At 43.5% G+C, this 26,119-nt stretch overlaps 1 protein-coding gene across 1 annotated transcript in view; it reads left to right on the plus strand.

The window, feature by feature from the left end:
- Nucleotides 1-26,119, plus strand: part of sntb2 (syntrophin, beta 2) — a 49,280-nt gene that overhangs the window by 20,530 nt on the left and 2,631 nt on the right. Inside the window, exon 6 of the mRNA XM_041190852.1 lies at nt 14,383-14,573. Coding sequence (XP_041046786.1) covers nt 14,383-14,573 — 191 coding nt within the window. The remainder of the gene's footprint in view (nt 1-14,382; nt 14,574-26,119) is intronic.

The raw sequence follows: 26,119 nt of genomic DNA on the forward strand, positions 1-26,119 counted from the left end.
TCCATTACATCCCCCACCATCTCAGCACCTCTGCTGAAAGCCTCATTTATGCCTTTGATACCTCCAAACTTGACTATTCCGGCCAGCCTCCCATCTTCCCTCTCCTGTAAATTTTCACTCATTAAAAATGCTGCTGCCATTACCCTAATTCACACTAGGTCCCCACCCCTCCCAATTTTAATTGCTTCACTACTGGACATGGTGTCTTCAGCTGTTTAGGCCCTAAGATCTGGATTTCCCTTCCTAAACCCCCGTTTTTCTCTTTCCTACTTTAATATGTCCCTTTGTTATTATCACTGCTGTTTCCTACCTCCTAGCCAATTACTTATTCAAGCCAATATCAATTCCACACATTCCAAGTCTGACATGGAGCTCCTTTCCCCTCCTCTCTTTACCTCCAAGTGCGAGGAGCTAATGACCTCCTTTCTCACTAACACCGAGACCATCCATTCAGATGCTAGCTGTGTAAAGAACATATCTTTTTATTTCTGGTGGACTGTGGACTAAAATTACAATGTCTGCAGTTGAAAGACATGTCCACTGGAACAGTGTGACTGATATATACGGTGTTGCAGTCCTGGAACAGAGTGCGCCGTGAAAGACAGGATGGTGCTGAGGAGGAGTCTGGTTTAATGGGGAACTGCCTGGCAACAACGTTTTAATTGGCTCCTAACCAGGTGACCAGGGTTTTTTGTGGTAATGGTGCAGCAGAAAGCTCCCGGCCTGCAAAGAGAAAACATCTAAAATCTAATTTCCTCATATCTCTATAACCTGGTCTCTGAGGAAACTCCTGTAAAAAGGAAAAGGAGAAAACCACTGTCTGAAAAATTGCTTTTCAATGTCTCTATCGGTGAACTAAATAATGAAGGTGTTGGAAGACTACCTCATGCCATCAACAAGAAGTGAAAGGAATTTGATAGACATTGATTAAAATCAACCCATCGAATCCTGTACTCTGGGTTGGTGCTATTGAGCTGTTTTATGCCACCCTTAAAATCCACTTAAAACTGAGATGAGGAGGAATTTCTTCTGAGGGTAGAGAATCTGTGGAATTCTTTACCACAGAGGGCTGGAGAGGCTGGGCCGTTAAGTATATTCAAAGCTGAGATAGACAGATTAATCAGTAAGGGAATGAAGGGTTATGGGGAAAAGGCAGGAAAGTGGAGTTGAGGATTATCAGATCAGCCAGGATCTCATTGAAAGCTGGAGCAGACCTGATAGGCCAAATGGCCTATTCTGCTCCTACGGCTTATGGTCGTGTGTGTGTGTGTGTGTGTATTAAAGAAGGGGATACAGTTTAATTTATAAAAGTTAATTCATATTTCTTTTGCCACTGGTTAACGACAGTCTGTTCAATCAATAGTTATTTATTTACTAAGTTTACAAACCTGGTGCTCATATCCTGTTAACTTAAATTTGACAGGTAGAATTGGGGCAATCTGGTGGTTTGGTCAAACTTTTTGCATTTGTTGCAGCTCGGGGAACAGTAGGGCTTGATATTACAGCGCACTATCCCCAGTGAGTCGTGGCAAATTTTGGGGGCCTGGGTCCGGGATATTTTGGAACAAAAGACAGCGACAATTTGGGTATAGATTTAGTAAGTAATAAAACTTAAAAAGAAACACCAGATTTGTACTATCAAAAATAAGATGGCACTGGAAACTGCTAAAGCTTTCCTGCAAGTGGGAGAGATGTCCCTGACAAGTTTACAAGGAATCCAAAAGCCAGGTCAATCGAATTGGCAGGTAAATTAAGAGTGGGATTGCCTGCCAAAGCTAGGAAGGCAGAGATAATCGAAGAGATGGGAAAGCATTTGAAATTGGAAGGAATATCCGAGAGACTGAGTTCTCCAAGGCGTGGGTCATTGGAATGGGCTCAAATTCAGTTGCAAATGAAAAAATTGGAACTCGAGGCAGCAGAAAAAGAAAAGGGCGTTCCAAAGGGAACAGGCAGGAAGGGCGTTCCAAAGGGAACAGGCAGGAAGGGCGTTCCAAAGGGAACAGGCAGGAAGGGCGTTCCAAAGGGAACAGGCAGGAAGGGCGTTCCAAAGGGAACAGGCAGGAAGGGCGTTCCAAAGGGAACAGGCAGGAAGGGCGTTCCAAAGGGAACAGGCAGGAAGGGCGTTCCAAAGGGAACAGGCAGGAAGGGCGTTCCAAAGGGAACAGGCAGGAAGGGCGTTCCAAAGGAAACAGGCAGGAAGGGCGTTCCAAAGGGAACAGGCAGGAAGGGCGTTCCAAAGGGAACTGGCAGGAAGGGCGTTCCAAAGGGAACAGGCAGGAAGGGCGTTCCAAAGGGAACAGGCAGGAAGGGCGTTCCAAAGGGAACTGGCAGGAAGGGCGTTCCAAAGGGAACAGGCAGGAAGGGCGTTCCAAAGGGAACAGGCAGGAAGGGCGTTCCAAAGGGAACTGGCAGGAAGGGCGTTCCAAAGGGAACAGGCAGGAAGGGCGTTCCAAAGGGAACAGGCAGGAAGGGCGTTCCAAAGGGAACAGGCAGGAAGGGCGTTCCAAAGGGAACTGGCAGGAAGGGCGTTCCAAAGGGAACTGGCAGGAAGGGCGTTCCAAAGGGAACTGGCAGGAAGGGCGTTCCAAAGGGAACTGGCAGGAAGGGCGTTCCAAAGGGAACTGGCAGGAAGGGCGTTCCAAAGGGAACTGGCAGGAAGGGCGTTCCAAAGGGAACTGGCAGGAAGGGCGTCCCAAAGGGAACTGAAAATGGCCAAGTTAGAAAAGGAAGAAAAAGAGAATTCCAGCTTAAAATGCAGACAATTAAAAAAGAGAGAGCTGTAGGTGAGGCAGGACTTATTTTCAGATCAGAACCCATTGGGATGATGTTTAAATTTGTACAAGTGCTTCTAAAATTTGAGGAAAACATTCTTTATTTCATTTGAGAAGATAGCTAAACAGATGACCTGGCCAAATGAAACTTGACATCGCCCATGCAGAGCAAATTTACAGGTAGAGTACAGGAAATTTCTGCTTCACTGTTAGAGGAGGTTTCTAGGGATTATAATGTGGTGATAAAGGCCATTTTGAGTGCATATGAGTTGGTCCCTTAAGCATACAGACAAAAGTTTTGAAATTTAAGGAAACGGCTTAGACAAACTTGCATTGAATTTGAAAGGATTAAGCAAAATAGTTTTGACAGGTGGGATATGAGCCTTAGGAGTTGAAACTACCTATGAAGTTCTCAGAGAGATTATTCTCTTGGAAGAATTTAAAAGCTCCCTTTCTCCCATAATAAGCACCCATGTTGAAGACCAAAGGGTTATACAAAAACTAGGAGCAGGAGTAGGCCATTCGGCCCTTCGAGCCTGCTCCACCATTCAACCATGACTGATCCTCTATCTCAATGCCATATTCCCACTTTCTCTCCATACCCCTTGATGCCCCTAATATCCAAAAATTTATCAATTTCTTTCTTGAATATACTCAATGACCCAGCCTCCACAGCCTTCTGTGGTAGAGAATTCCACATGTTGACCACCCTCTGAGTGAAGAAATTTCTCATCTCAGTCCCAAATGGCCTGCCCCATATCCTGAGACTGTGGCCCCTGGTTCTAGACTCCCTAACCAGACGAAACATCCTCCCCACATCCAGTCTGTCTAGTCCTGTTAGAATTTTATACGTTTCAATCAGATCCCCTCTCATTCTTCTAAACTCTAGTGAATACAGGCCCAGTCAAACCAATCTCTCCTCATATGACAGCCCTGCCATCCCCGGTTTCAGCCTGGTGAACCTTCGCTGCACCCCCTCTGTGGCAAATATCTCATTTCTGAGGTAGGGAGACCAAAACTGCACGCAATACTCCAGGTGTGGTCTCTACCAAGGCCCTGTACAGCTGCAGTAAGACATCTCTACTTAAATCCTCTTGCAATGAAGGCCAACATACCATTTGCCTTCCTAATTGCTTGCCACACCTGCCTCTTTACTTTCGTTGACTGGTGTACAATGACACCCAGATCCCTTTTTACATTTACATTTCCCAGTATGTTACCATATAAATAATACTCTGCCTTTCTGTTTTTCACACTGAAGCTTCACATATATAACTTCACATTTATCCACGTTATACTGCACCTGCCATGTGTTTGCCCACACACACAACTTGTCTAAATCGCCCTGAAGCCTTCTTGCATCCTTCCCTCAACTCACAACCCCACCCAGTTTTGTGTCATTAGCAAACTTGGAAATATTGCATTTGGTTCCTTCATCAAGTCATTTATATATATCATAAATAGCTTGGGCCCAAGCCCTAATCCCTGCGGTACGCCATTAGTCACCACCTGCCAATCGGAAAAAGATCCATTTATTCCCATCCTCTGTTTCTGGTCTGTCAAACAATTCTCAATCCATGCCAGTATATTATCCCTAATCCCATGTGCTTTAAGTTTGCCCACTAGCTTCTTATGTGGGACCTTATCAAAAGCCTTCTTGAAATCCAAATACACCACATCCACAGATTCTCCCTTATCTACTAGTTACATGCTCAAAAAACTCCAGTAGATTAGTTAAGCATGATTTCCCTTTCATAAACCCATGCTGACTTTGTCTAACCCCGTTAATACTTTTCAAGTGTTCTGATACCAAGCCTTTTATAATAGACTCTAGCATTTTCCCCACTACTGATGTTAGGCTATGTGATCTGTAATTCTCTGTTTCTTCTCTCCCTCCTTTTTTAAATAGTGGGGTTATGTTCGCCACCCTTCAATCTGTAGGAACTGCTCCAGAGTCTATAGAATTTTGCATCCAATATTTCTAGTGTCACTTCCTTTAGTACCCTGGGATGTAGATTATCAGGCCCTGGGGATTTTTCAGCCTTTATCTCCATTAATTTCTCTTGCACCAATTTTTTTACTAATACTGATTTTCTTCAATTCCTCCCTCTCACTAGACCTTGGTTCTCTAACATTTCTGGGAAATTTATTTGTGTCCTCTTTTGTGAAGACAGAACCAAAATATGTCTTCAATTCTTCTGCCATTTCTTTGTTCCCCATTACAATTTCGTCCATTTCTGACTATAAAGAACCTACATTTGTCTTCAATAATCCTTTTCTCTTCACATATTTATAGAAGCTTTTATAGTCAGTTTTTATGTTCCTTGCAAGTTTACACTCATAGTCCATTTTCTCCTTCTTCATCAATCTTTTTGTTCACTTTTGCTGAATTCTAAACTGCTTCCAACCCTCAGGCTTGCTGCTTTTGCTGCAACCCTCAGGCTTGCTGCTTTTGCTGCAACCCTCAGACTTGCTGCTTTTGCTGCAACCCTCAGGCTTGCTGCTTTTGCTGCAACCCTCAGGCTTGCTGCTTTTGCTGCAACCCTCAGGCTTGCTGCTTTTGCTGCAACCCTCAGGCTTGCTGCTTTTGCTGCAACCCTCAGGCTTGCTGCTTTTGCTGCAACCCTCAGGCTTGCTGCTTTTGCTGCAACCCTCAGGCTTGCTGCTTTTGCTGCAACCCTCAGGCTTGCTGCTTTTGCTGCAACCCTCAGGCTTGCTGCTTTTGCTGCAACCCTCAGGCTTGCTGCTTTTGCTGCAACCCTCAGGCTTGCTGCTTTTGCTGCAACCCTCAGGCTTGCTGCTTTTGCTGCAACCCTCAGGCTTGCTGCTCTTTCTGGCAGTTTTTTTGCTTCCTCATTGGATCTAATACTATCCCTAATTTCTTTTTTAATCCATGGTTGAGCCACCTTTCCTGTTTTATTTTTGCGATATACAGGAATGAATAATTGTTGTAATTTATGCATATATTCCTTAAATATTAGCCATTGCCTATCCACTGACAACCCTTTTAGTAAGGTTCCTCAATCCATCATTGGCAACTCGAGCCTCATACCCTCGTAGTTCCCTTTATTTAGATTCAGGACCCTAGTTTCGGATTCAATTCCTTCACTCCCTGTCCTAATGAACAATTCTATCATTTTACGGTCGCTCTTCCCCAAGGGACCCTGCACAACAAGATTGTTGATTAATCCTTTCTCACTGCACAATACTCAGTCTAGGACAGCCTGCTCTCTAGTTGGTTTCTCAATGTATTGGTCCAAGAAACCATCACATACACACTCCAGGAAATCCTCCTCCACAGTATTATTGCTAGTTTGGTTCGCCCAATTCATATGTAGATTAAAGTCACCCATGATTACAGTTGTACCCTTATTGCATGCGTTTCTAATTTCCTGCTTAATGCCTTCCCTTACATCTCCATTACTGTTTGGGGCATATAGACAACCCCCACCAACATTTTCTGTCCCTTGGTGTTTCTCTCCACCCAAACAGATTCCACATTGTGATTTTCTGAGCCAATATCCTTCCTCATTATTACATTGATTTCCTCCTTTATTAACAGTGCTACCCCATCTCCTTTCCCTATTTATCCGTCCTTCCTAAATATTGAATACCTCTGGATGTTCAGTTCCCATCCTTGGACATGCTCCATAATTGCAACTATATCATAACTGTTTATATCTTTTTGCGCTGTTAATTCATCTACCTTATTGCAAATGCTCCACGCATTAAGATACAATGCCTTTAGACTTGCCTTTTTAACCTTGTTAGTCATCTTAACTTTATTTTGCACTATGACCCCATTTGTTTTTTGCCTTTGTTTTCTGCCTTCCACCTTTGCTTCTTACTTTTGTTTCTATCCTTGTTTCCCCTCCTCTGTCTCCCTGCTCAGGTTCCCATTCCCCTGCCATTCTAGTTTAAACCCTCCCTGACCGCACTAGCAAACACCACCACCACCACCACCACCACCACCCCCCACCCCCCCACCCCAGGACATTGGTCCCGGTTGCAACTGCTAGACAGGCAGCAGTAATGGCTGACGACTCTGAGCTGATCTATAAAACTAAACTTTTTTTCCATCAGCCCCATAAATTTGAAAAGGATAGAAAATGGGAGAGCGAAAGACAGGCAAGGAGCCAGGGTAAAGAATGGATAGCTGGGAATAGCTTGAGAACTGCTCCCCAGATCAGGAAATAATGTACTGAGGGTGGAGGTAAAACTCGAAGGTTGAAGTGTTTTCATTGTAATAAAGTGGGACACATTCGTTCAGAATGCTGGAAGTTGCAAGGGAAGCCTATGGGACTTATTGGAGTTTGTAAGAGAGAGTCCGAAAAGGGTACTCAAAAAGAAGATGCCACGGATCAAATTGTACCTTAAACTACAAACAAAGGTCTGGAGGTAAACACTGCTGTGAATGCAGGTGAAGTGAATAAGGTAGCTGAGAGATATAAAGGGTTTTTGTCTAAAGGAAAGATAACCCCTTTTTCATCAAATGATGCAGCTAAACCCATAACTACATTAAGGGGCACAGGAGCTACTCAAACTCTTTTGCTGGAGAAGGATCTGGTTTTCCCTTGAGAGAGAGTTCAATGAAAGCATTGGTAAACGGGATAAGTGGAGAGTATATCCCGGTTCCATTGTACAAAGTGCAATCGTAGTGTGATTTGTTGTCTGGGTCGGTGATTGTAGGAGTCGCTAAGAAATTACCTGTGGATGGAGTTGATTTACTCCTGGGGAATGATTTGTCAGGAGTGAAGGTTATAGCTTCGCTCATAATTACGGAAAGTCCGAGAGAGGCTAAAGAGACAGAGCAGTTACAAGGACAAGTTCCTAGTATTTTTCCATTGTGTGTGGTGACCAGAGCAATGGCTAAACAAAGTCCATCACCAGAGGTCAAAGTAATACATGCGCAGGTGTTAGAATATTCGAAACCTTTAAGGATGAGGAAAGTGTTTGGCAGGTCTTCATTAATTGAGGTTCAGAAAGCAGATCCAGAGTTATACAAGTTAGCACAGTCAGCTTACACTGAAATTGAGTCTGAAGGAATTGAGAATTTCTTAAGAATGGAGTTCTGATGAGGAAGTGGAGACATCCTCACAGACCTGCGGATGAGGAATGGATAGTTGTTCTTCAGATAGTGGTATCACCCAAATGCCATGAGATATTGTGAATAGCGCATGAAATCCCAATGGCAGGACATGTAGGAATATGGAAAACTCAAACATCGATAAACAGGCATTTTACCTGACTAAGACTTCATAAGGACGTGGTACAATTTTGTAAAACGTGCCATACATGTCAGGCAGTAGGTAAACCTCAACATGTAATCAAACCAGCACCTTTAATACCCATACCAGCTTTTGAAGCACCATTCAGTTGGGTATTAGTAGATTGTGTAGGACCATTACCCAGAATGAAAGCAAGACCTTGTATATCCTTACAATCATGGATATGACACCCGACTTCCAGAAGCTATTGCTTTAAGCACAATTACAGCTAAGGTAGTAGTGGAAAATTTAACTCAGTTTTTCACTTGCTGTGGCCCAATTGAAATATACTCTAACCAAGGTTCTAACTTTATGTCTAAAATTTTCCAGAACATAATCAGCAATTTGGTTATCAAACAATTAAAGTCTATCGCCTATCACCTACAGACACAAGGAGCTTAAGAGAGATAACATCAGACTCTCAAAACCATAATTAAGACCTATTGCCATGAATACCCAAAGGAATGGGACAAAGGATTAGATTTCTTATTATTGTTTCCAGAGATTCTCCAAATGAATCGACTGGATTTAGTCCATTCGAATTGATCTATGGGCAGGAAAGGGGTGCGTTAAAAGTGATTAAGGAAAAGTTTCTAAAGCAGAAGGACGAATCCTCCATGTTGGATTACATGTCCATGTTTCTAAAAAGACTCTCAGGAGCATGTGAGGTAGCACGAGAGCATTTAAAAATTCCCCAAATGAAAGAATGGGTGGACAAACATGCTACGATTAGAACTTTCCAAGCAGGAGACCAAGTATTAGCATTGTTGCCTTTGCAGGGTGAACCCCTGAAAGCGAAATTCAGTGGCTCCTATAAGATAGTTAGTAAAGTGATTTATCTGATAGATACTCCTGAGCGTAGGAAGAAGAAATGGTTGTCACATAAACATGTTGCAGAATATCATCGCAGGGAAGATAAGACAGAGCAAGCGTGCCAGGTGGTGGTAGTAGTGGAGGATGACAGAGACAGTAAAGACAAGGTAGAAGGAGAAGTTGACAGTGGCCGAAGCGAACTTCCTACAATTGGACTGGCCAATACGACAATACTGGGACAGTTAGATACTGTGTTCTCATATTTAGAGGAAGGACCAAGGGAAGATCTAATAAGGTTACTTAGGAAGTATAAGGGAATTTGTAGGGATACACGTGGATGTATTATGTTGGCTAAACATGATGTGGATGTAGGACACTCAGTGCCGATAAAACAACATCATCACCGGTTGAGCCCAGAAAGACAAGCTCAGTTAGAAACAGAGATCCAATGTATGCTGGACAATCAATTGATTGAGCCCAGCCAAAGTGGCTGGAGTTCACTGGTAGTGCTGATTCCTAAGCCAGATGGATCCACTAGATTTTGTATAGACGACTGGAAAGTGAATGTTATAATGAGGACAGATTCCCACCCAACTCCTTGGTTAGAAGATTGCATTGATAGGGTTGGCAGTGCCTCATTTCTTTCTAAAATTGATCTATTGAAGAGTATTGGCAAGTTCCATTAACACCAAGGGCTTAAGAAATATCTGTCTTTGTTACACCAAGTGGGTTGTGTTGATGTCTAGTCATGACATTTGGGTTTAAAAACGTCCCAGCTACATTTCAGAGACTTATGAATCAAGTCTTAGCTGAAGTATCTAACTGTGTGGTTTAGTTAAATGATGTAATATGTAGTAACACATGGGAAGAACATGTAAAGCAATAGAGGACCTGTTTAAGCAATTGCAGTTTGCTGGCTTAGTCATAAATCTGGCCAAAAGCAGATTTACAAAAACAAGGGTTTCTTGCCTAGGTCATATCATCAGACAAGGGCAAGTGTTGCCAAGAACAGCAAAAGTGAATGCTCTAATAGAATTTCCCATTCCTAAAACTAAACGAGAAATCGAGGTTTTTGGGAATGTTTGTTTTATACAAAGTTTGTGCCTAACCTCAGTGCAATAGCTATACCTCTCACCAATTTATGAAAACAGGCAAAAGTGGAATGGTCAGCAGAATGCCAAGCAACCTTTGAAAAGCTGAAGGCAATCTTAATAAATGAACCCGTCTTGGCCGCCTCGACTTTACCAAACCTTTTAAAATGGCAATTGATGCTAGTGACTTGGGGGTAGGTGCAGTCCGATTACAAGATGATCAGTTAGGGATAGAGAAGCCGGTGGGGTACTTTTCCAAGAAACTAAATCAATATCAGAGGAAGTACTCTACAGTAGAAAAAAAAACCTCTAGCATTGTTGTTGTCTCTTCAACACTTTGAAGTTTATGTTCGACACGATAACAAGGGAACACTAATCTACGCTGACCATAATCTGCTGGCATTCATTGAATTATTTAACACTCGAAATGTGAAACTGTTTAGATGGAGCCTATTGTTTTAATCATTCAATGTAAAGATTGTTCACATTGCAGGAAAGATAATGTGATCATGGATGCATTGTCCTGAGTGTAAAATACTGAAATAAGCTAAAGGGGTAAGAAATGCTGAAGATGGTGTAAGAAGAAGGAAGGATTAATTTTTTTTATTCATTCATGGGATGTGGGCATCGCTGGCAAGGCCAGCCTTTATTGCCCATCCCTAATTGCCCTTTTTCGGAGGGCATTTAAGAGTCAACCACATTGTTGTGGGTCTGGAGTCACATGTAGGCCAGACCAGGTAAGGATGGCAGATTTCCTTCCCTAAAGCACATTAATGAACCAAATGCAATGGTTTCGTGAGTCATCATTCAGACTTTTAATTCCAGATTTTTATTGAATTTAAATTCCACCATCTGGCCATGGCGGGATTTGAACCCAGGCCCCCAGAGCATTACCCTGGGCCTCTGGATTACTAGTCCAGCAGCAATACCACTATGCCATCGCCTCCCCCCAATGAATGGAAGTAAGTCTCATGTTTTGTTGTCCATGTATCATATACCTTGCGATGAAACGCATTTTTGAAATGGCGTTTCATATCTTTTAAGGGTGGAGGCATGTAAAGAACATATCTTTTTATTTCTGTTGGACTGTGGGCTAAAATTACAATGGCTGCAATTGAAAGACGTCCACTGGAACAGTCTGAGGGATATATATAATGTTGCTGTCCTTGAACAGTGTGTGCAATGAAAGTCAGGAAGGTGCCAAGGAGGAGACTTGCCTAATGGGGAACTGCCTGGCACTAATGTTTTAATTGGTTCCTGACCAGGTGACCAGGGTTTTGTATGAGAGAAGTGCAAAAAGAAAACATCTAAAATGCCTTTTCCTCACATCTCTGTAACCTGCTCTCTCTCTGAGGAAACCTGTGTAAAAAGGAAAAGGGGAAAACCACTGTTAGAGACATTGAAAAGCATGTTCTCAACCAGTGAACTAAATACTGAAGGTGCTGGAAGACTGCCTTGTGCCATCAACAAGAACTGAAAGGAATTTGGAAAACATCGATCAAAATCAACCCGTAGTCCGGATTGGTGCTATTGAACTGTTTTATCCCACCCTTAAAATCCTAGTGTTAGAAATTAACAGTTCATATTTCTTTCTTTTGCCACTGTTTAAGGACAGTTTGTTCAATAAACAAGTTATTTACTTAAGTTTACAAACCTGGTGCTCACATTCTGTTAACCTAAACTACAGATAGAATTGGGGCAATCTGGTGGTTTGGTCAAGCTTTTCACATTTGTCGTGGCTCAGGAAGAGTGAGGCTGATATTACAGCGCACTATCCCCAGTGAGGCTGATATTACAGCACACTATCCCCAGTGAGGCTGATATTACAGCACACTATCCTCAATGAGGCTGATATTACAGCACCCCATCCCCAGTGAGGCTGATATCACAGCGCACTATCCCCAGTGAGGCTGATATTACAGCGCACTATCCTCAGTGAGGCTGATATTACAGCGCACTATCCCCAGTGAGGCTGATATTACAGCGCACTATCCCCAGTGAGGCTGATATTACAGCACACTATCCCCAGTGAGGCTGATATTACAGCACACTATCCCCAGTGAGGCTGATATTACAGCACACTATCCCCAGTGAGTTGTGACACCTGCCCTACTCTAACTCTGAATTTGTTACTCTCCATCATGATCACCTTATCCATGAGACTCACTGTTGGACCCATTTCCTTGAAATTGCTGACCACTCAACTTTGTTTTTACCTCCATATGATGTCTGACTTAAGCTTCTTTCCGTGTCTTTCATTCTTTTCCAACTCTGTGTCATTGTCACTTAGTTTCTACACTTATCTATGCAATCATAGGCACCACAATGCCTGCAATGGCATCTCTTCACATTTGTGCATTGCCACTACTGATCCTTCAATATCTGTCCTTAATGTTAATACGGTCCAAGCCATTTGGTGAAGCAGAAACCAAAACACAGCTTTATTTTATCAAGAGAGTTTGTTGATTTTGTTTAGTCACATAGCTCTCCTTCCACACTGTGCTCCAGCTGTCCCCAATTATACTATTTTAAGAACCAGAGAAAATAAACAAATTGACAAATTAATTAGCTAATTGACAGCCCCTTAAAGGGGCACTGTAACAAAAGACAGAACTTTAAAGGAAACACAATGAAATCAATGTTCCTATTTATACTCATTTGAGCAAAATCAAATAACCAAAAGGTCAAATTAACAAAACAAATGAAGGTGATAATCCTTTAAAGGGGCACTAACAAAAGGCAAAACTTTAAAGGAAACATAACAAATTCAATGTCCCCTATTGATATGCTCTTTTAAAGAACAATAAACAAAAACAAATGATAAGGAAAACAAAATATTCGGTTGAGGGGGGCGGTGGTGTTGGCTGCCCTGAACCCTATTTATATGTGCTCAAAGTAATTAATTAAACAATGCCCTTCACTTGTGTATCCTAATAAATTAACACACCATTAACACTGTCTGATTCTCTGTCTGTCTGATTCTCTATCTCTCTCTGCCTTCCTGTCTGTTCACTTCCCCCCTCTCTCTCTCTCTGTCTCTCTCTGTCTCTCTCTCTGTCTGCCTCTCTGTCTCTGTCTGCCTCTCTGTCTCTGTCTGCCTCTCTGTCTCTGTCTGCCTCTCTGTCTCTGTCTGCCTCTCTCTCTCTCTCTGTCTCTCTCTCTGTCTCTCTCTGTCTCTCTCTGTCTCTCTCTGTCTCTCTCTGTCTCTCTCTCTGTCTCTCTCTCTGTCTCTCTCTCTGTCTCTCTCTCTGTCTCTCTCTGCCTCTCTCTCTCTCTGCCTCTCTCTCTCTCTGCCTCTCTCTGCCTCTCTCTGCCTCTCTCTGCCTCTCTCTGCCCCTCTCTCTCTCTCTGCCCCTCTCTCTCTCTCTGACTCTCTCCCTCTCGCTCTCTGCCTCTCTCTCTCTCTCTCTCTGCCTCTCTCTCTCTCTCTCTCTGCCTCTCTCTCTCTTTGCCTCTCTCTCTCTCTGCCTCTCTCTCTCTCTGCCTCTCTCTGTCTCTCTCTGCCTGTCTCTGTCTCGGGGTGTCTTTCTCTCTCTCTCTCTCTCTGCCTCGAGGGTCGCTCACTCACGCGCTCCCTCTTTCTTGCTCTCAGTATTCAAAAATTCATAAGTTTATAAAAACTATTATAAAAGTGCTAAAAGCATTTAAAAGTTGATAAGAGTTTAGAAGTGTTATGGCTGTTTTAGAATATTTAAAATGATAAAAGACCTTGCCATTGTCTGAAGATTGAACTCGAGGCACATGTCTTCAGCAGGTAATGTCACTCGGGATGTAGCTTCACTGACAGTGCGCCAAACTAGAAGTCCTCACTGTTGGTTCTAATGCTAGATCTGGCTGCAGCAAGAAGAGAAAGTTCTCGCTGCAGCCAACAAACCAGGTAAGTTTCTTTCTTTCTGTGCAGTCAGCGGAAACATCAAAGCTTTGTTGCTGACCGCAAAATCGGGGCCACTGCCTCTGTGTTGTCATGCTGTTTGTCCAATGTCCAGTCCTGGATGAGCTGCAGTTTCCTTCAGTTGAACAATTGGAAAACTGATGCCATTGTGTACATGTACATATGTTGCACCTGTTTCAGCTAAATAAAATAAGTGACAGCCATTCGCTGACTCATTCCTCAGGGTAGCGCTTGGCAGTTAACTGTCAGTCGCCATCAGTGGTGCGTTCTCCATGGCAATGCCACTTGCCAACCAATCAGTGCACTCTTGGCGTACAGTATAAATAGTTATTTTCCCCCTTATATCGGTATTCTTGCGAGTATTCTGATGAGTGCAAAATGAAAAGCTTAGACGTCTCTTTTTTCAGCAGTATCCCTATTTAGCTGTTGAATCCATGCATTTCCCTCCACCCTGGGACTGACTGTATTGCCTGATCACTGTCAGATGGTAGGTCATGACACCTCACATTACACCAATTGCAGTGAACATTTTATTTTCTTTTAAACAGGATGTACATGGAACGGACAGGATGTCAAGTTGATGATTCACTATGAAAGTGGTTTTGTGATGTCCCAGAACAGCTCAACTATAGACTCATCCAACACCCTTTTCCAGTATCCATTTGAAAGATTGAAAATGTCGGCTGATGATGGGATTAGGATGCTTTATTTGGACTTTGGGGGGCCAGAAGGAGAGTTGGTGAGTATGGGATTTGTAAAATCTGATTTTTGACACTTATTCTTGCAAATGATGAGCCTGGAAGCTTCAATTCTTATGTTTCCTCTCTTCTCGCCCCTAACATTTCCATAGTAAATTGAAAGCTAAAGTAAATATTGGTCCCTTAGAGGCAGAGACTGGAGAGATTTATGGGGAATGGGGAAATGGCAGAGACATTTAACAAATATTTTGTCTGCTTGAACAGTAGAAGACACAAATTACATTCCAGAAATAGAGCCTAACCATGGGACGAATAAGAGCGAGGATATTAAGGTAATTAATATCAGCACGGAAAAAGTGCTGGAGAAATGTAAGGGACTAAAATCCAACAAATCCCCAAAACCTGATGGACTGCATCGTGGGGTTCTAAAAGTGATAGCTGCAGAGATGGTGGATACACTGGTTATGACTGTCCAAAATTCCCTAGATTCTGGAACTTTGCAGCAGATAGGAAGTTAATAAATGTAATACCACTATTTAAGAAAGGAGGGAGAGAGAAAACAGGGGATTATAGACCAGTTAACCTAATATCAGTCATAGGGAAAATGCTGGATTCTGTTGTTAAGGTAGTCTTAACAATGCATTTAGAAAATCATAGTATGATCAGACAAAGTCAGCTTGGTTTTATGAAGAGGAAATCATGTTTGACAAATTTACTAAATGCTCTGTTCAAAAAATGCAAATACACGCTACCTCCCTTACGTATCAAAACTAGTACACATCAAAGTACCCAGACTAGCTGGCTTTAATCCAATTAAGACACACCCACAGACTAAACCTCTATTTTAAAAGAAAAATATTTTCCAATAATGTTATATACATAAATAGCTTCACGACAACCCTCTCCTTATTGGAAAATGAGCCGTCATCATCCTAAAAGATGGCTTCATTTTAATAACCCATCTCATACGATCTCCTATACTCATTACACTATTACATTACCAGATGCATGCATTAACATAACAAGATAACACTATATACACACAAGTCCTTGGTATCAACAGAAATCACTCCAGTTCCATGTCCAGGTTTTTTTAAAAAATGTCCCATTTTCCTTTAAGCTTCAAACTCTTAATAATGCATCTTTTTTCTATTTGTTCATGGGATGTGGCATCACTGGCTAGGCCAGCATTTACTGCCCACCCTTAAGAGTTTTTGAGGATGTAACTAGGAGGGTAGATAAAGGGGAACCAGTAGCTGTAGCATACTTGAATTTCCAAAAGGCATTCGATAAGATGCCACATAAATGGTTAATACACAAGATAAGGTCTCATGGAGTTGGAGGAGATATATTAGCTTAGATAGAGGATTGTTTAATGGACGGGAAGCAGAGGGCAGGGATAAATGGGGTATTTTCAAGTTGGCGGGCTGTGCCTAGTGGAGTGCTGCAAGGGTCAGTACTGGGGCCTCAGCTAAATACAATTCATTTTAATGACTAAAATGTAGAGACAGAGTAATGTCTCAAAATTTTCTGACAATGCAAAGCTGGATGGGAATGTAAGCTGTGGGGAGGACACAAAGGTTGCAAACAGATACAAGTTACATTAGTGGGCAAAGGTGGCAGATGGAGTATAATGTGGGGAAATGTGATTTTTTTTCTTGTATTCGTTCATGGGATGTGGGCATTGCTGACTAGGCCAGCATTTGTTGCCCATTCCTAATTGCCTTCGAGAAGCTGATGGTGAGCTGCCTTCTTGAACCGCTGCCGTCCATAAGGTGTAGGTACACCCACAGTGCTGTTAAGAAGGGAGTTCCAGGATTTTGACCCAGCGACAATGAAGGAACAGTGATATATTTCCAAATCAGGATGGTGAGTGGCTTGGAGGGGAACTTCCAGGTGGTGGGGTTCCTATCTATCTGCTGCCCTTGTCCTTCTAGGTAGTGGAAGTGGGTTTGGAAGGTGCCACCTAAGGAGGTTTGGTGAGTTTCTGTAGTGCATCTTGTAGACGGTACACACTGCTGCCACTGTTAGTTGGTGATGGAGGGAGTGAATGTTTGAGGATGTGATGTAAAATAGTGGGTGGCTTTGTCCTGGATAGTGTCAAGCTTCTCGAACGTTGTTGGAGCTGCAGTCATCCAGGCAAGTGAGGAGTATTCCAACACACTCCTGACTTGTATTTGGTGGACAGGCTTTGGGGAGTAAGGAGGTGAGTTACTCGCCGCAAGATTCCTAGCCTCTCACCTGTTCTTGTTGCCAGAGTATTTATATGGCTAGTCCAATTCAGTTTCTGGTTAATGGTAACTCCCCAGGATGTTGATAGTGGGGTATTCAGTGATGGTAATGCCATTGAACATCAAGGGGTGATGGTTAGATTCTCTCTTGTTGGAGATGTTCATTGCCTGACACTTGTGTGGCGCGAATGTTACTTGTCACTTGTCAGCCCAAGCCTGGATATAGAACCATAGAAAAGTTACAGCACAGAAAGAGGCCATTCAGCCCATCTTTTCCATGCCAGCCCAAGGACACCCAGGTGCCCTTTCTAATCCCACATTCCTGCACCCAGTCCATAACCCTGCAGCTTACAGCACTTAAGGTGCAGATCCAGGTACTTTTTAAAAGAGTTTAGAGTTTCTGCCTCTACCACCTTAGGCAGCGAATTCCAGACACCCACTACCCTCTGCGTAAAAAAGTTCTTCCTCATGTCCCCCCTACACCTTCTGCCACTTTTCTTGAATCTATGCCCCCGGTTCTAGAATTCTTCATCAAGCGAAACAATTTTATCCTGTCCACTCTACCTATTCCCCTCATAATTTTGTATACCTCAATCAAGTCACCTCTCAGCCTTCTTTGTTCTAAGGAAAATAACCCCAACCTATCCAATCTCTTCTCGTAGCTGCACTTTTCTAACCCTGGCATTATTCTTGTAAACCTCCTCTGCACTCTCCAGAGCTATTACGTCCTTCCTATAATGAGGTGACCAGAATTGCACACTGCACTCCAGTTGTGGCCTCACCAGTGTTTTATACAATTCCAACATTATATCCTTACTTTTATATTCTATACCTCTGCCAGTGAAGGAGAGCATTCCATATGCCTTCTTTACAACCTTGTCTACTTGAACTGCTGCCTTCAGGGACCTGTGTACTTGTACGCCAAGATCTCTCACTTCATCTACCCCTCTTAGTATATTCCCATTTATTGTGTAATCCCTGTAACTGTTTGACCTCCCTAAGTGTATGACGTTACACTTCTCTATGTTAAAATCCATCTTCCACTTTACCGCCCACTCCACCAGCTCATCTGTATCGTTTTGGAGATTATGGCTATCCTCTACACTATCCACTACTCGGCCAATCTTTGTGTCATCTGCAAATTTCCCAAAGTGCCCCCCACATTCACGCCCAAATCGTTAATATATAACACAAACAGCAAGGGTCCCAACACCGAGCCCTGTGGAACACCACTTGAGACAACTTTCCATTCTCAAGGACATCCATTGACGATTACCCTTTATTTCCTGTTACAAAGCCAACCTTTTATCCAGTTTGCCACATTACCCTGAATTCCATGGGCTTTTACTTTCCTGATCAATCTGCCATGTGGGACCTTGTCAAATCCCTTGCTAAAATCCATGTACACAACTTACACTGCACTACCTTCATCAACCCTTCTTGTCACTTCCTCAAAGAATTCAATCAAATTTGTGAGGCAAGACCTTCCTTTAACAAACCCATGCTGACCATCCCTGACTAGTTCATGCTTTCCACATGACAGTTAATCCTATTTCTCAGGATTGATTCTACTAATTTGCTCACTACCGATGTAAGACTAACTGGCCGATAATTGTTTGCCATTTCCTTTGATCCCTTTTTAAACAATGGAACTATGTTTGCATTTCTCCAGTCCTCCAGTACCTCCCTGTATCTAGTGAAGATTGGAAAATCATCCTCAGAGCATCTGCTATCTCCTCCCTGACTTCCTTCAGCAGCCTCGAAAACAATCCATCTGGCCCTGGTGATGTATCAACCTTCAAGGATTTCAACCCTTTGATTACTTCCTCTATCTTTATGACAACCCGTCCAATATCTAGCAGTGTTCCTCCTGGACTACTATATCTACATCCTCCCTTTCCTTTGTAATCACAGAGACAAAATATTCATTCAAAACCCTTCCCACAGCCTCTGCATCTACACACAAGTTTCCATCTTCATCTCTGATAGGTCCCACTTTTTCCTTAACTAATCTTTTAGCATTAATGTATTGGTTTGGGTTATCTTTAACTTTACTTGCTAATCTTTGTTCGTGCCCCGTCTTTGATGTCTTTTTTTATTTCGTCCCTGCGCTTCCTATATCCGTCTAGGCTATCTGCAGTGCTTAGTTCTTTGTGCCTATCATACGCTTTCTTTTTCTGTTTGATCTTCCCCTATATTCCTCTAGACAACCAGGGGGGTCTAGATTTGGCAGGTCAACTCTTATTTTTGTAGGGGACATGTCTACTTTGTACAATTAGGGTCTTGCTTTTTAGTGCTTCCCACTGGTTTTCCACTGTTTTATCCTCCAGCAGTGCTGTCCAGTCTACCTCAGCCAAATCCCTTCTCATTTCTGCAAAATTTGCCTTCCCCCAGTTCAAGACTTCTACTCCTGCCTTATCTCTGTCCTTTTCCATACTAATGCTAAATCTAACTGAATTGTGATCACTGTCCATGATATGGTCGCCAACTGTCACTTCATCCACTTGCCCTTCTTTGATACCCAAGACTAGGTCTAGAATTGCACCTCCTCTCGTTGGATTTATCACTAATTGGTTGAAAAAATTTCCCTAGGCACCTTACATGAATTTTTCTCCCTCAGTGCCCCTTATATTGTTTGAATCCCAGTTAATATTAGGATAGTTGAAGTCTCCTACTATTATTGCCCTCTTGTTTTTACAAGCAGAAATTTACCTACATATTTGTTCTTCCATCTCCCTTTCACTATTTAGGGGTCTATAGTATACTCCCAGTAGTGTGACTGCCCCTTTTATATTTCTAAGCTCAATCCATAAAGCCTCATTTGACCCATTTTGTATATCACCCCCTTCTCACAACTGGAATTGATTCTTTAACCATTAGTGCTACCCCCCCTCCTTTTTTATCTCCTCCTCTATCGTGTCTGAAGACTCTATAACCAGGGATATTAAGCTGCCAGTTTTGTCCCTCCTTTAGCCAGGTCTTCGTTATAGCAATGACATCCTGCTACCATGTGTCTACCTGTGCCCTTAACTCATCTACCTTGTTTGTAATACTCCTTGCATTGAAGTATAAACAGTTTAACCCCGTCAATTTCCCTTGCTGGACACTTTGTAAACACTGCTCCTGTAACTCCATGTCTATCACAATGTCCCCAGCTAATGTTCTACCTCCGTTTTTCTGATCTGAATCTGACCTATCTGATCCTACTGGGATCCCATCCCCCTGCCACACTAGTTTAAATACTCCCCAACAGAACTAGCAAAAGCCCCCACAAGGACACTGGTCTCAGCTCTGCCTGGGTGCAGCCCGTCTGGTTTGTACAGGTCCCACCTTCCCCAGAACCGGTCCCAGTGCCTCAAGAACCTGAATCCCTCCCAGATACACCATCTCTCCAGCCACGTGTTTGTTTGGTCTGTCCTCTTATTCCTGCTCTCGCTAGCACATGGAACTGGGAGTAATCCTGAGATTACTACATTTGAGGTCCTGCATTTTAATTTATCTCCTAACTTCCTGTACTGAGCTTGCAGGTCCTCATCCCTTAGTTTAGCTATATCGTTGGTACCAATGTGTACCACAACCACTGGCTGTTTACCTTCCCTCCCCAGAATGTCCTGCAGCTGCTCCTTGACATCCTGGATCCTGGCACCAGGGAGGCAACATACCATCCTTGATTCACGTTTGTGGCCACAGAACCATCTGTCTGTGCCCCTAACTTTTGAATCCCCTATCACTATAGCCCTGCCACTTGTTTCCCTCCCACCCCTCTGAGCAGCAGAGCCGCCCACGGTGCCGTGAACTTGGCTGTTGCTGCTTTCCCCTGAGAGGCCATCCCCCTCCAACAGTATCCAAAGCGGTGTATCTGTTAAAGAGGGGGATGACCACAGGGGACTCCTGCACTACCTTCCTGAGTCTTTTACTGTCCCTGATGGTCACCCTTTCCCTATCTGCCTGTGTAATCTTCACCTGTGGTGTGACCACCTCGCTAAACATGCTATCCACGACTTGCTCAGCATTGCAGATGCTCCACAATGAGTCCGCCCGCAGCTCCAGCTCCGAAATCCAGTTAGCTAGAAGCTGCATTTGGACACACCTTCCGCACACATGGTCACCAGGGATGCTGGAAGTGTCCCTCATTTCCCACATCCTGCAGGAGGAGCATATTGCGGGTCTGACTTCTCCTGCCATGAAGTCCCTCTCGATTAAGCTAGTTACTCCCTTAAAAAATACGCTAGCCCAGGGCTTATTTATGTTAGCTAGGAACCTTGTTTCTTGACTAATTATACTTGTACAGTACTACTGCATACTTTTTTTTAGCTCCTATCTCAGTATTAAGCAATGAATCACTTTTAATAGATTGGAAAAAAAAAACTCACCAGGATTTACTCACCAATCAGCTGCTTTTTTAAAAATCCACTTTCAGAAGAGTGTCCCTCGCTGGTCTGGTGCACTCCTGAAGGTACTGCCTCGCCCTCTCTCTCTCTCTTATTTTGGTTTGAGGAGGAGGGAGGGATGGAAACACAGCAATGTAATGTTTGGGGCTATTTCGTTGTTTGACAGTGGGTCCTCCTCGATCCCCTTCTGAGTTGCAGTGACTGCACTGACTTCTCCCAGAACAGTCACTTCTCACTACCGCCCTCTGTTGGATGCTCTTCCTCCTGTTGAGTGCAAGAGTCCTTCTCCTCGATCCCCTTCTGAGTTGTGGTGACTGCACTGACTGTCCAGGTCTTGTTGCATTTGGACATGGTCTGCTTCAGTATCTGAATTGCCAATGGTGCTGAAAATTGTGCAATCATCAGCCAACATCCCTACTTCTAATCTTATGATAGAAGGAAGTTCATTGAAGCAGCTGAAGATGGTTGGGCCGAGGACACTACCCTGAGGAACTCCTGCAGTGATGTCCTGGAGCTGAGATGACTGACGTCCAACAACCACAACCATCTTCCTTTGTACTAGGTTATAACTCTAAACAGCGGGGAATTTTCCCCCTGATTCCCATTGACTCCAGTTTTGCTAGGGCTCCTTGATGCCACACTCAGTCAAATGCTGCCTTGATGTCAAGGGCAGTCACTCTCACCTCACCTCACCTCGGGAGTTCAGCTCTTTTGTCATGTTTCAACCAAGGCTGTAATGAGGTCAGGAGCTGAGTAGCCCTGATTAAACCCAAACTGAGCATCAATGAGCAGGTTATTGCGAAGCAAGTGCTGCTTGATAGCACTGTTGATGACCCCTTCCTTCACTTTACTGATGATCGAGAGTAGACTGGGAGGTAATTGGCCTGCTTTTTGTGTACAGGATATATCTGAGTAATTTTCCACATTTCCAGGTAGGTGCCATTGTTGTAGCTGTACTGGGACACCTTGGCTCGGGGTGCAGCAAGATCTGGAGCACGGGCCTTCAGTAGTATTGCTGGAATATTGTCAGGGCCCATAGCCTTCGCAGTATCCAGCGCCTTTAGCCATTTCTTGATATCTCATAAAGTGAATCGAATTGGCTGGAGACTGGCACCTGTGATGCTGGGGACCTCCAGAGGAGGCCGAGATGGATCATCATCCACTCAGCACTTCTGGCTGAAGATTGTTGCAAATGCTTCAGCCTTATCTTTGGCACTGATGTGCTGGGCTCCTCCATTGTTGAGGGCAGAGACATTTGTGAAACCTCCTCCAGTAGCTGTTTAATTGTGCATCACTATTCACTACTGAATGTGGCAGGGCTGCAGAGCTTGGATCAGATCCGTTGGTGTGGAATCACTTGGCTCTGTCTATCACTTGCTGCTTATGCTGTTTGGCACGCAAGTAGTCCTGTGTTATAGCTTCACCAGACACCTCATTTTTAGGTGTGCCTGGTGCTGCTCCTGGCATGCCCTCTAGCATCCTTCATTGAATCAAGGTTGGCCCATGTTAGAAACTAAAGACAGTTTAATTAAGTTTAATTTGTAATTCTGTATTTGTGCATTAAAGGGAGAACTTGAGTTTTAGTTTCACTTTGAAAGATTGCTGCATTTTAATGACGTTTACCACTCTTTAAGGGGAGTTAAAACAAACAAGGTAGAAAAAAAACTGCCATTGCCTAGCAACAGGGTTCCAGAGGGAGAGATCCCACCCAGACACAGAGAAACCGAAAGTAGTTTGAGTTCAGTCGGAAGGAGTTGCCAGCAGAAGCAACAGAGGAGATGGACAGATCACAAGTCCCAAACTAAAGTTGGAAGCAGCTGCTGGGAGAAGCTAGATACAGGAGAGGGAACTGAAGGAAGCAGGTTCCAAAAAACTAAAGAAAGAAATCCCAAAATCAGGGAGTGGGATAGGAGAAAGCCCCAAGAGGACCTTCGAGTCAAAGGGAAAGAACAGGAATCTGGCAAGATCTTACGTGAAGTTAAGAGTGAGGAGCAGAGAAAGGCTCCAAGCTTAAAAAAGAGAAAGCTGCAGGAAGCAAACTCCAGGCAAAATAGAGTTGCAAGAGGCCAGAAGATCCAAACAGACATTCTAAGATTGTAACTCTTTATTATAAGCATATGAAGCAGTGGTTTTCTGTTGGCATGGCTGAGTCAGTGAGAGAGTGAGTGGAAGGAAGCATGTGGCGATCCAGGGGAGAGGAACATTGAAAGGAGAGTTCAAAACCCTGGAGGTGGACCCTTGTGGAAGGCATCAGAGAAAGCATTGTTTGGGAGAAGATTCTAAAGCGGGTTCTTGGAGAGTGGAGATTGAAAACCCTTGTGTGAAGGATGGAGTTCAGTGAGACCGGTTGGCTCACAGTGTGACAAGTGTCTGGAGGGAGTTGATGAGAGACCTATAGCATCTCTTTGGGGTGGCAGCTGACACTTGGTTTCAGAGTGTGGTGTGTCTGACCACAGGTCACCTATTGGTTTACGTGGACTGTGTATTAACTGTGAACATTAGATTATAAGATATCTTTTGTAACTTGTGTTACCCTTACAAATCCGTATATATATATAAAGATATAGTTGTGGGTGAAGGAGTATTGTAACATAGTTCATCTTTTCTTGTTTAATAAATGTTTTATTCTTTTGGTAAAAAGTTTATCAGCTGACTCCTGGGACTCTGTTCAGTAGCTGCCTTCCATGTTTCTAATCAAAAAATAGAAGTCAGGATCTATTAAGCTGGATTCCACCCTGGGACCTGACTTGTCCAGTAGCAACATCAGCTGGGATCATAACATCCCCTGGTTGGTGGGAATGGTAGAATGGGGGATATGCCGGGGCCATAAGATTACAGCTTGTGTTCAAGTACAATTCTGCTGCTGTTGATGGCCCACAGCGCCTCATGGATACCCAGTCTTGAGTTGCTAGATCTGTTCAAAATCTATCCCATTTAGCACGGTGGTAGTGCCACACAACACAATGGAGGGTACCTCAATGTGAATACAGGACTTTGCCTCCACAAGGGCTGTTCGGTGATCACTCCTACCGATACTGGCATAGACAGATGCATCTGCGGCAGGCAGGTTGAGGGTGAGGTCAAGTACAATTTTCCCTTGCTGGTTCCCTCACCACCAGCCACAGACCCAGTCTAGCGGCTATGTCCTTTAGCACTCGTCTGTAGTGGTGCTACCGGGCCACTCTTGGTGATGGACATTGAAGTCCCCCCACCCAGAGTACATTCTGTGGTCTTGCCACCTGAGGGAGGGCAGTACGTGGTAATCAGCAGGAGATTTCCTTGCCCATGTTTGACCTGATGCCATGAGAGTTCATGGGGCCCGGAGTCGATGTTGAGGATTCCCAGGGCAACTCCCTCCTGACTGTATATCACTGTGCTGCCACCTCTGCAGGGCTGGTGATGGTGTCTGTAATGTATGATTCCGTGTCTGTTGCTCGACTAGTTGAGGGAAACTAGGGAGACAGCTCTCCCAATTTTGACACTAGCCCATGACGTAAGGAGGACTTTGCAGGGTCGATAGGGCTGAGTTTGCCGTTGTTGTTTCCGAGTGGTCCATCCAGTTCCATTCCTTTTAGACCTTTTAGTGATTTGATACAACTGAGTGGCTTGCTAGGCCATTTCAGAGGGCATTTAAGAGTCAACCACATTGCTGTGGGACTGGAGTTACATGTAGGCCAGACCAGGTAAGGATGGCAGATTTCCTTCCCTAAAGGACATTAGTGAACCAGGTGTGTTTTGACGACAATTGACAATGGTTTCATGGTCATCATTAGACTTTTAATTCCAGATTGTTATTGAGTTCAAATGTCACCATCTGCCGTGGCGGGATTCGAACCCAGGCCCCCAGAGCATTACCCTGGGTCTCTGGATTACTAGCCCAGTGACAATACCACTATTGCCTATTCACTTGATCATAAGACTAAAAAGCAGAATCTTTTTTAAAAGCTGTGGAAATTGTAAATGTTATGTTTGAAGGAACTTGGGTATACGGTCCAAGAAACAAAAAGTTAGTGTGCAAGTGCAGCAAGCAATTGGACAAGCAAATGGAATGTTGACCTTTATTACAAGAGGATTGAAGTACGGGAATAAAGAAGTCCTGCTACAATTGTATAGGACTTTGGTGAGACCACACCTGGAATACTGTTTGCAGTTTTGGTCTCCAAACTTATGGAACAATACACTTAACTGAACAATATACTTGGAGACAGTATGGTGAACGTTCTCTGGAGTGGTCCTTGGGATGAGAGGTTTGTCCTATGATGGAGGCTGAATAAATTGAACCTATATTCTCTGGAGTTTAGAAGAATGAGAGATCTCATTGGAACATACAAGATTCTGAAACTCTAGACACTGAGGTTGTTTCCCCTGGCTGGGAAATCTAGAACAATGGCAAACCATCTTTGGATGATGAGTTGATCATTTAGGACTGAGCTGAAAATTTCTTCACTCAAATGGTTGTGAATCTTTGGAATCTCTACCTTAGAGGGGTGTGAATGTTTCATTGTTGAATATATTTAAGGCTGAGATAGACAGATTTTCTTACAGGGAATCAAGAATGGTGAGGTGCAGGTGGGAAAATGGAGTTTAAGCTGAAGATCTGCCGTGATCCTAATGAATGGTGGAGCAGGCTCAAGGGTTTACTTTTTATTTTCTTTGAAGATTGAGAACTTGCACCATTTCCTGCCAGAAGCAGCAGCATATTTGTTCTCAATCAGTCTTGCCTTGTTTGAGATGTGAGTGACCAGTAGAGATGCTGATTTAGATTGTGCCACATTAACAACAAGGTTTGAGAGTCCCATTCATCAGTCTTAGCACAGGCATGATCGGCTGAATGTCCTCCTCTGGACTGAAATTCTGAATTTCCTTTGCATTCCCCACTTACTCTCCTGTACTGAAACACTTGACCCACATTGAAGTTCAGCTCCACAGATGCCAGCTGTCTTCTGGCATCTCATTCAGGTGACT

The sequence above is a fragment of the Carcharodon carcharias genome, chromosome 7 (assembly GCF_017639515.1).
Source record: "Carcharodon carcharias isolate sCarCar2 chromosome 7, sCarCar2.pri, whole genome shotgun sequence".
Lineage (NCBI taxonomy): Eukaryota > Metazoa > Chordata > Chondrichthyes > Lamniformes > Lamnidae > Carcharodon > Carcharodon carcharias.